This window comes from Liolophura sinensis, chromosome 7 (genome assembly GCF_032854445.1).
Source record: "Liolophura sinensis isolate JHLJ2023 chromosome 7, CUHK_Ljap_v2, whole genome shotgun sequence".
Classification (NCBI taxonomy): Eukaryota; Metazoa; Mollusca; class Polyplacophora; order Chitonida; family Chitonidae; genus Liolophura; species Liolophura sinensis.
The window spans coordinates 46,259,139-46,274,302 of record NC_088301.1 but is presented as its reverse complement, the minus strand read 5'-3'; the positions used below and the strand labels follow the sequence as shown (position 1 = coordinate 46,274,302).

Here is a 15,164-nt window from a genome sequence, read left to right as displayed (position 1 = left end):
CACTGGTCCCATGAGTCCATTTAGTGTATTTCTGGCTTCATACAGCACAATGAGAATATGAAATGTTTTTTCAAGTTCTTCTATACTGCATGATGAACATTTTTTTAAGGTTAATTTTGGAATGCAAGCCAATTTGTAAAGGAAAGGTTTACTCAAGAGAGGCTCCTTTTTCTTTTTTGCACAGATGCCCTTAGATGGTCTTATGTTGGATTTGGACCAAGCTTTGCTAAGGTCTAGGGTCAAAGATCTTATCATCTATCTTCATCATAAACTCAAAAAGGTCAGTGTGGATGTTAATTTCGTGTTGGTTCCTCGTGCAACTTCTGTGGACCCTTTATTACTTCACAGTCTCATTATATTTATTTGTATTTCCCCATTATTCTGTATTTCATTTGGTTCTAGCAAATCAGCATCATGATAACTTTCTAACTGTTCATAGCTGTTACATTGTCCCAAATTTTTGGTAAAGATTTCATTTCAAATTAATCTAATTGTAGGCAAGACGCCATTACCGCATGAAGATGATAGTGGTTGGATATGGGGGGAAAGGGAAGTCCAGTTTACTGCGATCCGTGGTGAGGAAGAAGCAGCCTGACAAGAGCGTAGCCACTGTGGGGATATTGGTGGGCGACTGGAAGTAAGAAACACTTTTGACAATGTGTTCAAACACACCTTAAGTTTCATTTTTTGTATTCAAGTGTCTGTTTCCAGTCTGCCATAAATCTATGACAAACTGTCTGATGCAGGCAAGCCATTTATTAAGCATCATAGCAAATAAATTAAGGATTCTAGTTATTTTTATGCAAAGTTCTTTGGTAAAATGTGGAGAACTACAAATTATCCAGAATGTGTGAAATGTGAAGTAAATGAGGCTCGGTGTTCAAGATTGAATAATATTTGTGTGTACAGATATGAACGAAAGACAAGAGAAGGAAAAGTGCAACAGTACACGCTGAGTACTTGGGATTTTGCAGGCCAGGAAGACTTCTACAGCTCCCATCAGTGTTTTCTCTCCAACAGAGCACTTTATCTTGTGAGTCAAACAGAGATGCATAACTTAAAGTTTGGCTTCAAATTAAGGATCGGTAATACAGAATTTGTTCCAATGACTTAGTAATAGGTACAAAAAGTGAATTGCATTTATATATCTTTATTTATATTTATAAATTTATATTTATTTTTAGCCTGTCATTATAAACAAGGGGCCTCCGTGGCTCAGTCGGTTAGCGCGCTAGCGCAGCGTAATGACCCAGGAGCCTCTCACCAACGCGGTCGCTGTGAGTTCAAGTCCAGCTCATGCTGGCTTCCTCTCCGGCCGTAAGTGGGAAGGTCTGCCAGCAACCTGCGGATGGTTGTGGGTTTCCACCCACCATAATGCTGGCCGCCGTCGTATAAGTGAAATATTCTTGAGTATGGCATAAAACACCAATCAAAAAAAAAAAAAAAAATCATTATAAACATCATTGAATTGTAAGAAACTGTACTGAATTTTTTTGTAACAGTTGTACATCTTGCTGGGTAAAAAATGGACTGGAAAACCAGTATTGTTTCTCAGACTGTAATGAACAAACTACATGTTCCTCTGCCTTTTGTTGGCAGGTGGTTTATAAGATAAATGGAGGAGATAAAGAAATTAATCAGTTGAAACCATGGCTGCTGAATATCCAGTCTCGAGCACCTGGCTGTCCTGTGATTGTCGTTGGCACCCATGTTGATCAGCTGCCATCAGGTGAGATGTTCACTGGTAGAATGTGCATCTACATTCAGACTTGAATGAAGTGCACATTTGCATTATGAATGCTGGTTAGATCTTTAGCAAACTTGATATTCTTACCACCTGTTTCTTGATGCATATGTTACTGTCATCATTTAATGTGGCACACATATACATCCATAGGGAAAAATAACCTTCTGGCAAAATGTAAAGAAGAAAAGTAATACCTATGTTTGTTTTTTGTTTTTTTTTTTTTTGGTTCTTTTATTTGGGTTTTATACTCGCAAGAGTTCTAATTTTTATTATTCAGTAAGAAACTTTTGAAGCAAGATTAGTGATTAGTAATCACTAATTGTCTTTGTAGATAGTAGAGGAGAGGTAATACAGGATATGCGAGAGAAAATTGGAAAGCTCATCACCAATCCAGGTATGTGTGAATGTGATTTTGATTTTTCACCTTTGCAATACATTATGTGTAATGCAGTCTTTATTTCTGACATTTGATATAATGGCTGTTCTGCATGTAACTGTTCCAAATCTGACCTTTCCCAAAATGTTGGCATACATACATGTGGGATGTTGGTGCTTGTCGTTTACTAGCTGTGTGGCCCTCTTCATTAATACACAACCATATAAAATACTTTGTCTAATCTCAAAGGGTTTTTTTTTCAATCAAGACATTTGGCTTCCCATTTTCTGCTTGCTCCCTGATACACTTTTGCACTGAACTCACTCCTTTGTCTATTGGTCATATTTCTTGAGCAACAGTTCTTTGACCTTCAGGATTTCCGCAGCTCAGTGGACTGATTGAGATTGATGCTACATCCCGAGACTCCTCCTCCATGGACAGATTACGGAACGTCATCAAAATGGTTGTTGATGAGTAAGTGTAGAAAGGTGAAAAATGGAACTATATTTCATGGTCTAATTTTTGACATTGTTTTTAATGTTTTACTGATAAGATGCATATGTCCAATAAAACAGATTAGTATTTTCTCAGATAGAAGACATGCACACGTACATGTACTGTAAAAGATAACTTTGTTTCTTTTTGAAGGTATAAAATCCGAGGCCAGCCTGTGATGGGACAGAAAATCCCAGCAAGTTATGTGGTAATGTTTGTGATATACATGTAACTAAAGAAGTTTATAATAAGAGATATAAGACATGTAGCATGTACTGTATATGATTAGATATGCACAAGATTTGGCTAATGTGAATGTTGTTGATCAATAGAAAGACATTCCTGAATATCATGACGTATAGAATGTAGAAAGTCATATTTTAAAAATGGAAGTGTCATCTACCAACACAGCACCCAAATAGTTAGAGTTCTCAAAACAACTCATTATAAAGTTTAGAATAAGAAAAGTTTTTTGTCTGATGTGAGCCATTTATTATAGATGTGAAAGTATATTTAATAGCTTGCTGGTTTCAGAGGTTGGCTGAGCTGATAACAGAAGAAGCCAAAAGTCTCTCCACAAGTTACCCGGTGATACGACATAACAGGATGAAGAAGATTGTGAAGCAGTCAGAGTTAGACATGGACGAAGAGGAATTGCAACAGGTCGTCAAAGGTTTTGTTTACTCCACAGGATTACCTGTACACATCATACTAAATTGACCTATAATTTCATGAAATTTTTCATCGATTAATAACCCTGCTGTATTAATTTGATTTTGTTAGTCACAGTAAATCACATATTTTTAAATTCATATATTTTCTCACCACCTATTAAAATTAATCACCTTTCTGTGCTACAGTCTGCACAGCAAAACCATGAGATGGGGAAAAATTCCAGGACACTATACTTGATTTACTATTCTTCATTTACTTAGTAAATATTAACAGTACATGCTGACAGAAGTTCTTAACATTGATGATATTGTATGAGACTTTTATTTCTAAGACAAGATCAAAATTATATAACTGTTCTCCAAAAAGTTTGATGTTATGATGTTTTGCTGTCTGTCTGTCCATCAGATGCCTTTTTGGTGACATTGCAGTCATTAGATGAACAGTGGCTTGTTTGTCTCTTACCTCTTCCAGACTTTCTTTCAAAGCCGTTCATCATATTGAACTGTTCATCTTATTGAACTGTTCAGCATATTGAACTGTTCATCGTATTGAACTCTTATTCATATTGAACTTTTCGTCATACCAGTATTGAACTTTTCGTCATACCAGTATTGAACTTTTATTCATACCAGTATTGAACTTTTATTCATACCAGTATTGAACTTTTTGTCATACCAGTATTGAACTTTTCATCATACCAGTATTGAACTTTTATTCATACCAGTATTGAACTTTTCGTCATACCAGTATTGAACTTTTATTCATACCAGTATTGAACTTTTCGTCATACCAGTATTGAACTTTTATTCATACCAGTATTGAACTTTTCGTCATACCAGTATTGAACTTTTAATCATACTGGCTTCAGCACAGTGACCTACAGATAAAGGTTGAGTTTCTGGCTATTTCGTCCATTTTCTACAAAAGTGTCCTGTTTTGGATTTTGACAGTATTCTCAATATACATGGTTTTACCAAGACATATTAAAGATCAAGCTCAAGTTTTGGGGAATTTCATTTGTTTCCACTAAAATTATGGTTGTTACTGCTGTGCTATGGATTTATGGCAGAAATATATGTATTAGTATGACAACTCCAAGAAGTACATGTAAGCCGTGTGTATTATTTTACTATCTGCTGTCAGATTGTTCTGTACATTACTTATACTAATAAAATGTGAAGTGAATCCAGTTTTTGCTCCTTTAGGCAGTCCATTTTCTTCATGAGTGGGGCATTCTGATCCACTACAATGACACAACACTGCAGCTGAAGGACTTGTACTTCATAGACCCTGGTTGGTTGTGTCGTATGATGGCACAGGTTGTCACTGTGCGCGAAATCAACCCCTTCATTACCAAGGATGGTGTGAGTGTATATATGCTTTGTTAATTTTCAATTATACAATTTGGCGTAAGTTAAAAATTTTAAATGGTACATTCACTGCTTTTCTCCTCTGGCATTGTTTTTTCCAGATTTTAGAGACTCTTTATTGTTTGTACAACAAATCTATTGCAGTCTGAATCATCATTTGTCGCAGAATATGCCTTTGATGGCATGTAATGTTATTGCTTTACTTTGTAGCTGATGAAAAAGTCAAATGTGAATATGCTGTTCACCGGAAGAGCAGTAGATGGAGAGGTCCATTACACTTATCCCCCCAGTCTTATTCCTCAGTACCTCAGACTTTTGGAAAAGTGAGTCTATTACACTTATCCTCCCAGTCTTATTCCTCAGTACCTCAGACTTTTGGAAAAGTGAGTCTATTACACTTATCCTCCCAGTCTTATTCCTCAGTACCTCAGACTTTTGGAAAAGTGAGTCTATTACACTTATCCTCCCAGTCTTATTCCTCAGTACCTCAGACTTTTGGAAAAGTGAGTCTATTACACTTATCCTCCCAGTCTTATTCCTCAGTACCTCAGACTTTTGGAAAAGTGAGTCTATTACACTTATCCTCCCAGTCTTATTCCTCAGTACCTCAGACTTTTGGAAAAGTGAGTCCATTACACTTATCTTCCCAGCCTTATTCCTCAGCACCTGAGGCTTCTGGATAATGAGTCCATTACATAAATCCTGACAGTCTTATTTCTGTGTACCTCAAGCTTCTGGAAACTTGAGTCCATTACATGTATCCCCCCAGTCTTATTCCTCAGTATGTACCTAAGGCTTTTGGAAAAGTGACTCCATTAAACTTATCCCCCCAGACTTATTCCTCAGTACCTCAGGCTGCTAGGAAAGTGAGTCCATTACACCTTTTGCCCTAGTCTTATTCTTCAGATCATCAGGCTGCTGTAAAAGTAAGTCCATTGTGTCAATCCTCCCAGCCTTATTCTTCAGTACATGGAAAATTGTGTCTCTTAAGGTAATCCTCCCAGCTTTTTTGCGCAGTACATAGTATCTTGTACAACCAAAGAAGCAAGCTCATAGCAAGGCATTATTGGTAAGACAGATTTACATCTTGTTGCATGTTAATGAAGAAGTTATTCAAGCTGTTAACAGTGAGCACCACAGTGAACATGTGGCATGATGACAGGAAACTCCAAAGCAGCTCCCCAAAAACACACGTGTTAAGAACATTAGATATCGAACAAAAATGGCACCTCCGCATCCAGGTTTTCCCCAAAATACACCAACATAAATCAACATTGAATAATTATAGGTTTGCGGCTATTTGCTCTTGAGATCACAGACTCAAATCCCACTCTTGCTGGTTCTGAAACAGCTTTAAGACAGTAGGTTCACCAGATACTTGATGAGGTAACTGAGGCACATTTTTCTTTGTGTAGGTTTGAGATAGCCTTACCTCAGAATGATGAAGATCTGCTTATTCCATGCCGGTTGCCAGTGCAGAGACCAGGAATCACAATACCAAAGTCAGAGAAAACAGGTGAGAAGAAAATTTAAGCATACAGTTATTATCAAAATGATACTAAAATGATTGATTTGTGTCATTAAAGATGCAAGCTTCATAAAATTGTATAAATTAGTTCTCTACACCTCATTGTTCTCATAGAACGTTTCACAATATTTGTTGCATTGGCAGTTGAAAAGGTTGAAGAATTAGGGCAGTTACTGTCAGGTCAACATTGTTAATAGACTTTGTTGACTTCATTTCAAAAATGTTGTGTATCTGGAAATATAGATCTGCATTTGGATATACCCGAATATATTTCTTATTTATATTTTTTATCTGAAATTATTCAAGAAAAGTAAATGTTAAACAAGGATTATGGTTAGTGGAAATTAAAGATAAGTATGCCAAAAAAAATTTTGGGGAATTGACCTTAACGGTAAAGTTATTGGGACCAGCTAAATAGTGTCCCAATGACAATTCTTCTGTCACAGCGTTGAGTTAATAGCTAGCACCTATCATATCAAAAGACAAGCTTTACTGCAGGTTGTTTAATTTTCTGTACTGACCTCTGGGGCTAAATTATTGTCTTTATTTTAAAATGGAGTTGGGAATAAAGCTGTTGTAATTAAGCACTGTGCCTGTAATGGGGAGTTTACCTGATTTATTACCTGTTGATAATTCTGCTTCATAGGTCGGATAACCAGAGAGTATCACATGCCGTACATTCCAATGGGATTCTGGGCCAGGCTACTGGCTAGACTCATTGTATTCTGCCACAAAATGGCCGAAAAGGTGTGTTTTGCTATCATAGTTAACCAGAAAATGTGTACATTTTGTGTTACAATGAAGAGTAAAATATCTGTATAATTATTTATGCTGTCTGTACATGTATGTGAAGTTTCTGCTTAATTTCAGTGATAATCCGTTATATGTTGAGAAGATAAAAACATAAGATGAAAATGAGAAATATTATATCAAATCTACATTTGATCCATTTCCAGAATTCTATGGTGTATTGGAGAGAGGGTATTTATGTCCACTGGTCAGATGTGAGTATATTTCTTGACATTTTTTTTTTCCTGTCTTCTTTTTCAAAGAATATTTTTTATCCAGTTTCACAGAATTTTAGAAAAACGAGATTTATTGCCAAGAGTGTATAGTATTATAAACGAAGTATGTTGTAGGTGCTTTGGTAATGCATTTTAACACTACCAATCTGTGATCAAATGTGCTCAGATTTTTGCAAACTATGAATAATTATAAAAGCATACAGATTTAAAACTCATCCATTTATTCAAACATTGTGCATGCAAACGTACAGAAGGCATTCCTACACTGTCTATATTTTTTGCATTTTAGGATAAATACTTCTTGTTGCAACCCAGTGATGGTGACAAGGACTTCTTTAAGATTCTGGTGCCAGCTAGCCGTGGAGGTAGCAGGTATGCTGTTACACATACTCCTGTATTTCTGTCTTCATGATGACGGAAATGTACATGGGTGAAGTGTCAGTCTAAAATTAATCCAGTTGAAAGACAAGTTTAGATACAGTGAATTTAGAATAATCAACTAAAATAGCATTTTGTGCTTTTTTTTTTTTTTTTTGAGTGATGACATTAGTAAAGTAGTGCCAAAATTTCATTTTATGTGAATTTGTATATTTATGCCTCTAAAATGCTTCTGCTGTAACGGTAATTACCATCATAGGCCTATGTATGTGGTGTGCTAAAAACCCAGTGATTGATGGAATTATGCTGAATGCCTGCTCTCTAGATTTGGTGTAAAAGACAACATGTTTCTGCCTGTTTGAAGATTTTAAACCCAGCACACTCGAACAACATTTGTGGTTGAAAATGAAATTTCTTGATACAGACAACAAAAAATCCAAAAATTCAGCTTGTTTAACTTTGGGCAACAAAAAATCCAAAAACAGATGAGCCGGGCACAAGATTTGGCTTGTGTACAATCTGGATTTTGTGTGATCATTTTTGTCTGCTTAAACCAATCAGTGTCTGTGGAAATATCATGTGAGTACATGCAAAATGTACACAACTTTCTGGGGTCTCATGACCTTGAACTTACTATGTGATTGTCGTTCGCCTTTGGAATCTGCAAAAATGGACAGCAAATGTTGCTCATGTACGGGAGGCCCATATTTCGGGTAATTTGACATCGGGACTGAAAATCAGATTTTCCACAACAAATGTCTGTGTGCCTTAGGCTAAAGATGTTATGAATAATAAAAATTGAGATAAGCATTAGCCAGCAACATGAAAGTGCTGTGTTTCCTTAATGCAATGAACATGGATTTAAAAAATGTTAACCATTTGTTTCAGCGTAACTTAGGATAGGTATTCTCCAATGTTTATCTCATCTGAATTCTATTTTGTTGGGATTGTATAACATTTACATTGTTCTGTTTTTGGTAGTAATTTGCACCTGCACCATAGTTTGTTGATTCACAGGTGTTCTGGTGTGAAATGTTGCCTGAATAAAGGGTTTCGTGGACATATTCTAAAAAAATTTTATGTATTTGTTTTGAGTCACATGTTTGAAAACTTACAAATAAACCTAATGTTTTTAATTGACATTTTAATTCATTTGTTGGCTAGTTAGTTCAGAAATTTATTCCAGCTGTTGTGATTTATATACATTTGAGGTTAGGTATTAAGTGAAAGTTCATTATGTTTTATACCACTGACCAGTCCTTAGCCACTTTTGTCCAAAGTTATACAGTCATGTGTATGTGCAGCTGAAAAACAATTTAGATAGTTCTAACATTCATAAATTTTATTAAGTATAGGAAGCTTAACTTGTAATTAAGTTTATTGTCACCAAAGTGTTCCCCACAACCCTCTTATGGCGTACTTGTACATGGTTCATCCATGATGTTAACTGAGACACATGTAGAAAGTTGTACATATAATATATGCTTGGATAGCTTTTTACATTGATTTGAAGATGTCTGATAATGTTTACCTTTGTTTTGATTGCATTCTGTTTTTCCAGTTTAATGGGTGTTGTTGTTGACCATGTGGATGCCCTAATCGAGGAATGGTTCCCAGGTTTGACAACAGTTGACCCCATTTTGGGAGAGAACTTTTGCAAAAGTTTGTGCCCTGTAGTTTTTGTAAAGGTATGTGTTCTTAATGTGGGATCTTCTGTATTTTTATCTAATTTATATAAAGCCTGTTTCAAATTTATTCACATTTTTTATTGATTCAGTACATCTCACAGTTTGTGTGTCTATGTTCATGATCGCAACCATGTGTGAGGAGTTGTCTCCACTTGGGTGAGACTTGTAAATATGGAGTGTACTCAGATTAGTGTGTTACTCTTGGATTTGGTATTAAGAACTTATAGGGTTGGAATTAAACAGTTAGATAGTAACTTCACTTTTTTGACACCATGCTATCTGTTTTCAGGGACTGAGCCCCACCTGTTTCCATTGGGTGACCTCCTGGAAATGGCTGACTCTCAGAAAACTGCATTTTGTCCAGTTCACAATGGAGAAGTGCCATTATCTTTGCTGGTGAGCTGGGTTTTGAATTCATTTCGCTTTTTCCCATCAGTGTTTGTATGTGTACTCATGCCATTTCCTAGGGTTTTTTTGTTTTTTTCAGCAGAGCTAACAGTTTGTACTTTCACATAGGGCTATGAAGTGGCAGAAAAGCTTGATTTCAACCCATGGCTTTAATGCCTCTACTCTTTTCGAACAGCATGTAGATAGTGCCAATAGGGCTGCACCAAATTACCTCCCTTAAGGTCACTCTTCTGATAAAAAGTGCGCTTTGAGGAGTAAGCTGTGGTTAGGTGGGACCTCAGAGAGTGGTTAATGGCAAGTTTCGGAGATAAAGCGGCATAAGCTAGATAAACAGCTTCAGCGAACACTTAAGCTGCATAACATTTACTTCACTTAAGATCTCTCAACATTTCTGCAACTCTCGAAGGCTGATATAATGTTTTTTTCACGTTCTCTGGCTTAGAATATTTGTCACTGTCGTCTCATAGCCTACATACAGCATGCTTTAATAGATGAGGTCCCACTTTTCATAGTTTTCAGGCCTCAAAAAATTATCTCGGTTTACATTGTAGTCGCTGTCATGCAGCAAGGGAAAAATCAGAGCAGGCCTATTAAAGAGACATATCACCAAAAGCAATTCAGAATTTTTGAGTTGGTTCAAACAAATACAAAAATGAGTTGCATTTGACTCCTAGATAAACCTCCTGGGCCTATATTTTCAGAAAAGTTTCAGTTAAGAAAATTAAGCTCGTGGATCGCACATACCATAGATTGAAAGGGAATGACATGTCTGGTAAACCAACTGCGATCTTCCTTCATATTGATAATGTTTTGTATAGTATTCATAATTCCCAACGATCTACAGCAGAACAGAAGTCACATGGTAGGCCGAATAATTACAACACAATACTGTGTCTGACATTCAAGTTCTCTGAACATCTCGTCGTCTCGACATTAAGGGGAGATAACTGACTCAAAAAAGCAGACTTTCTAAATACAGCAACTTAAGTGAGTTGATGATCGAAGGGAAACCCTGGATAAAACTGAACATTCACTTAAGGTCAGATATGTCTCAATAGACACCTGGAGGTCTCAATTTTATAAAGACGACGTCTAAAATAAAAGCACAATTTTTCTGATGTCGACGGCATGTCCCTTTTAGAGACAGACTGTCTGTCTTTCTTTTGCTGTCTCCTTGTCTTTTCAGTGTGTAAGTCTCAGTTATCCCTTTATTCTGTTTCATCATAGGATTTCCTCATTTTCCTCATTGCTTTTATAATGCACCAGTATAATATGCTAATCAGACTTCTGCACAGTTTCTTTACAGAGATTTTTGAAATGAGTGTTTTTTTCAACATTTTACTATAGTATATCAAGGATGTTCACTTACTTTTATGACCTTTTACCTTTTTTTGATCTCTTTGCTACAAATAAATCATTGAACAAGGTGTTATGAAACAAATGTTTAGATAAATACCTAAGTCCATGGTGATACTTTTTCATCGCCTTATTTGTTGTCATGTTGACGTTCTCCATGCAGGCTCCAGACATTATGCTGAGTGACATGGAGTCAAAGTTCAAGCTTAACCTAGACCAGTTTATCTATGTTCCCAGGTAAGGTTCTAAAGGTTCACTTAGATTTTTTTTTTTTTTTGGAATAAAGGTTGGTTGTTTTTTTTGTACAGGTGTAGCTTATGTCATACCCCAAGAGTCACTGTCAACATCTGATAACAGCGAAAATAATGTGAAAGTAAATGTTAGAGGTGATATCTTAACATCGGATGTTTTTTTTTTTTTAATTGTTTATCTTTGCTCTGTTTAAAAAGAGAAAGTGCATGGTACATATGTTAATGTCTCTATGTATATTTTGGTTGGCAGCCCACAGTACCTGATTGGAGATGGAGGGTTTGGTTCTGTTTACAGCGCACAGTACAGAGGACAGGTAGTTCTTGTATTGTTTGTCAAAATTCTGTGATAATCTTAACAAGTGTGTTATTAATGGCGGCTTATTTAGAAGCCCGTTATGATGAATTGTTGAGAAAAAGTAAAGGAAGCCGCTTGTGGTGAAGTGGTTCAGATGCTTGTCTTTCAGTCCCCAGGATGCCCATGGTGTGGGTTCAGTTCCTCTTCTCTTTGTGGGGCTTTGGCAACAATATGTGGTCGATAATACTTGTGCGTCCGTTTGCCCAGTCAAACATTTGTTGATGGCCAGTCATCTTGTGCCAGTGTTTTGTGCGTATCTGTACATCTCAAGTGATCAAGCTTGTTAGTAAATCGCTGAAGTGGTTTTATCTGGTCATAAAACTGATCATCATCATATACCCTAATTTCTCAACCTTTCTGCATATGAAAGAGCAACTTTCATTGCAATTTATACACACTTTTAAGGTGATTTTGGAAAGAAAACTACAATGGTTGGATTGGCCAATTTCAGGCCAAGAAGTGTAATTTTATTGCCTTCAGAATATGCCTTGTTTACACAGCTTCCAAACATGCAAAAAGGTTGAAGAATTACAGTAAGGCTTTCAACCACACTGAAATAAGTAAATACATAAGATAAAAAATAGAATTTGTTGTGTATTGTTTTGAAGCATTTTTCTGACTACCTTTAATGAAACAGTAGGAATGAAGATTTTCCTTTAGTTTCAAAATGATGGTAGCTTATGTTACCATATGTAAGAGAGAATGCATGTAGTCACTAATTATTTTGTTAGGTGGTAGCTGTGAAGACATTCAACTTTTTGATTGGCGAGATCCACCCGCATAAGCTGTTGAGGCAAGAGGTGAGTTTTAAATTACTGAAATATAACCAGTTGAAAACCTGAATAAAATCTACAGCGTAAAATCCACCCTCAAATTTTTTTTGTATTGTGCATCAGAAGTCTTACTAAAGATTCCTAAGGAATTTTTGTTTTTATTTTTGCACATGAAAAACATAGAGATTTTGAAAAGTTAATACTGATTTTGGGAGATTTTTTTCTTCAAATTCCATGCTAATTCAATAAAAACACTTTAGAATAGGGCCCTTTTTGGGGAAGGCCTGTTGGGTTACACCCAGCAGAAATATTTTGTGTGTAAGTTGTTTTGTTTGAATTATGATTTGCTATAATAATCTATTTCATCCTAACAAATTTACACTGAAACATGCACTTTTGTAGGCCACCATTCTCAGTAAACTCCGACACCCTGGTGTAATCTCCCTGTTGGCAGTAGAGATAAAGCCAAGAGTAATGGTGATAGAGTTTGCTCCCCTTGGCTCTCTGGGAGGACTTCTCAAGGCACACCACACTCTGAGCCGTGGACTTCAGCATCGGATTTCACTGCAGGTTATGAGTTCTCTTCAGTGTTAACGTGTCTTATTTAAGGAGTGGACAGTTCATCAGTGTAGAACTTTTGGTTTCCTTATTTTATATTATATTATTAACTAAAATTACTCGCCTGTGTTCACTGTTGTAAATTATTTTCCAGGTAAGTGAATAATAATGTCATAAGGAGATGGTTTCAGTGTTTTTAAAAGAGTGTACATCTGTGTGTTGTAGGTAAGCGAAGGCCTGGCTTATCTCCATGACAACATGATCATGTACAGAGACATGAAGCCAGACAACATTCTGCTGTTTAATCTGTCACTAAGCAACCAGGTAGGTTTTGTCCTTGACAAACATCACACTTTCTTTGTTTAAATGTAGCTAGTTTCAGACTTTCACAGTGAATTTCCTTTTGTAAAATCTTATTTCTTCTAGTCATATTACGAACTACTCATTTTTTTTAGCTTGCCATACGAAGTAAGGAGAGGTGTTGTGAAAGATGCTGTCTGTGTCAGTGTCCGTTTTGGTTTAAGTTTTTGGCCAATCATAGGGTTGCAGTGGCCACCCTTAGTACACAAATAACTGATGAACAGGGTTGCCAAATGCAGTTCACAATTTGCCTATCAGATACCTATGTGGTAAATTTGTGCACGAACTTCTCCCAGTGTCCCTTACCACAATAATGATTTACGACTTCTTAACGTATGAAATCACTGTTCTGAGATAGTATAATAATTTTGGTCTTTCTTATTGATCTTATCTCTATATAATTAGAGGATAATATCTGTGCATGACAGTTCATTCTACTATATTTTGGTTTAGAAGTTAATATTTGAACGTATCACACAACTTGAACATCTTGCAATTTTACAACTGCTCAGTCAGGTGAGCTGTCGGTATTCTCTGAATGCCTTGTCCTTATTTACTATGGGGTGGGGCAGATTTCATTCCAAGAACATTAATGAACTTAAGACTTGGAGCTACTTAAGAGTGTGTTTGTGTGTCTACGACATCATTTCAGATCAATGTGAAACTGTCAGACTATGGTATCTCTCGATTGGCTACGCTGTATGGACTTACTCTACAAGAAGGAACTCTGGGATATCGTGCTCCAGAGGTTGCACGTGGAGAGACATATTCTTTCTCTGTAAGTCTTTTGTACTTACTTATACTATGTTTAAGTAAATGTTCTGACACTTTGATTTGATCATAATTTGAAAAAAGAGTTGTACAATGTCTTTATATAAATGTTTTTGTAATGTTTTGTTGAATGAAAATATATTGTATGGATATTTTGGTTTTAATTCATGAAAATAACTCAAATGGATTTTCATAATTTTTGTGTGAATTCATGAAGATATATCTATGGAATTTATGTAGTTTTTGTGTGAACTCTTGTGGATAAATTTGGATGTGTATGAGAGCTCATGTGTTCGTTTCAGGCTGATATCTTTTCACTTGGCATCACGTTGTATGAGCTGATGTCAGGAGGCAATCACCCATTTGAAGAGCTGGAGTACCGCTGTGAGATGGATAAAGCTATTGTCGAGGTGTGTTTCTTAGTGCCCAACCCTAGTTATTGGACAGTTTGCCAGTCTACTAGGCCCTTGCTAACAAAGATAACTACTACCTCCTCTTGACCACTGAGGTTGCATGTTCAACCTGGCACCCGATGCAGATTTGTCAAAGATACAACAGAGTTTGATGATGTTTGTAAGGCTGTGCCAAGTTTTGTTCATTCGTATACCTCACCGTTGCTCTTGAGAATCAAATTAAATAGGTATAAACAACTTTATTTGAGAAAGAAAGATGTGAAGTGTATTATTCCAGAGTTATTTCATGGGATTTCATGAAATGAACTAGTTTAATACCTGCCGCTTTATGACAGGATTTCCTGATCATTCTTATCTTTTAAGTTATGGTTTGTTTTTGTTTTTTTATTTAACAGAGTACTGAAAAATGTTTCACTTATACATTGGCGGTCAGTTTTATGGATAGGAGAAATTGAAGTGCCCGACTCGTCATTGAGAAACTTTCCCACATGCGACATACATATATACACTCCATATTGGTGTAGAAAGTTGGTCATCAAGAGATGACAGATTACATAAATTGCCACACAGTTTTTGTCAGTCATTTATTGTCACCAGGATCCCAAAATTAATGAAAGCCATTAATTGAAAAGTAAGA

At 36.2% G+C, this 15,164-nt stretch overlaps 1 protein-coding gene across 1 annotated transcript in view; it reads left to right on the top strand.

Moving 5' to 3' along the window:
* Positions 1-15,164, top strand: part of LOC135469856 (leucine-rich repeat serine/threonine-protein kinase 2-like) — a 45,772-nt gene that overhangs the window by 18,138 nt on the left and 12,470 nt on the right. Inside the window, 24 exon segments of the mRNA XM_064748479.1 lie at positions 185-280; positions 498-637; positions 910-1,033; positions 1,600-1,729; positions 2,079-2,141; positions 2,498-2,597; positions 2,772-2,826; positions 3,153-3,281; positions 4,499-4,657; positions 4,874-4,986; positions 6,079-6,179; positions 6,838-6,938; positions 7,148-7,195; positions 7,506-7,588; positions 9,156-9,232; positions 9,235-9,282; positions 9,572-9,678; positions 11,210-11,283; positions 11,548-11,611; positions 12,384-12,452; positions 12,828-12,995; positions 13,209-13,307; positions 13,996-14,121; positions 14,417-14,524. Of these exon segments, the coding sequence (XP_064604549.1) occupies positions 185-280; positions 498-637; positions 910-1,033; positions 1,600-1,729; positions 2,079-2,141; positions 2,498-2,597; positions 2,772-2,826; positions 3,153-3,281; positions 4,499-4,657; positions 4,874-4,986; positions 6,079-6,179; positions 6,838-6,938; positions 7,148-7,195; positions 7,506-7,588; positions 9,156-9,232; positions 9,235-9,282; positions 9,572-9,678; positions 11,210-11,283; positions 11,548-11,611; positions 12,384-12,452; positions 12,828-12,995; positions 13,209-13,307; positions 13,996-14,121; positions 14,417-14,524 (2,382 nt within the window).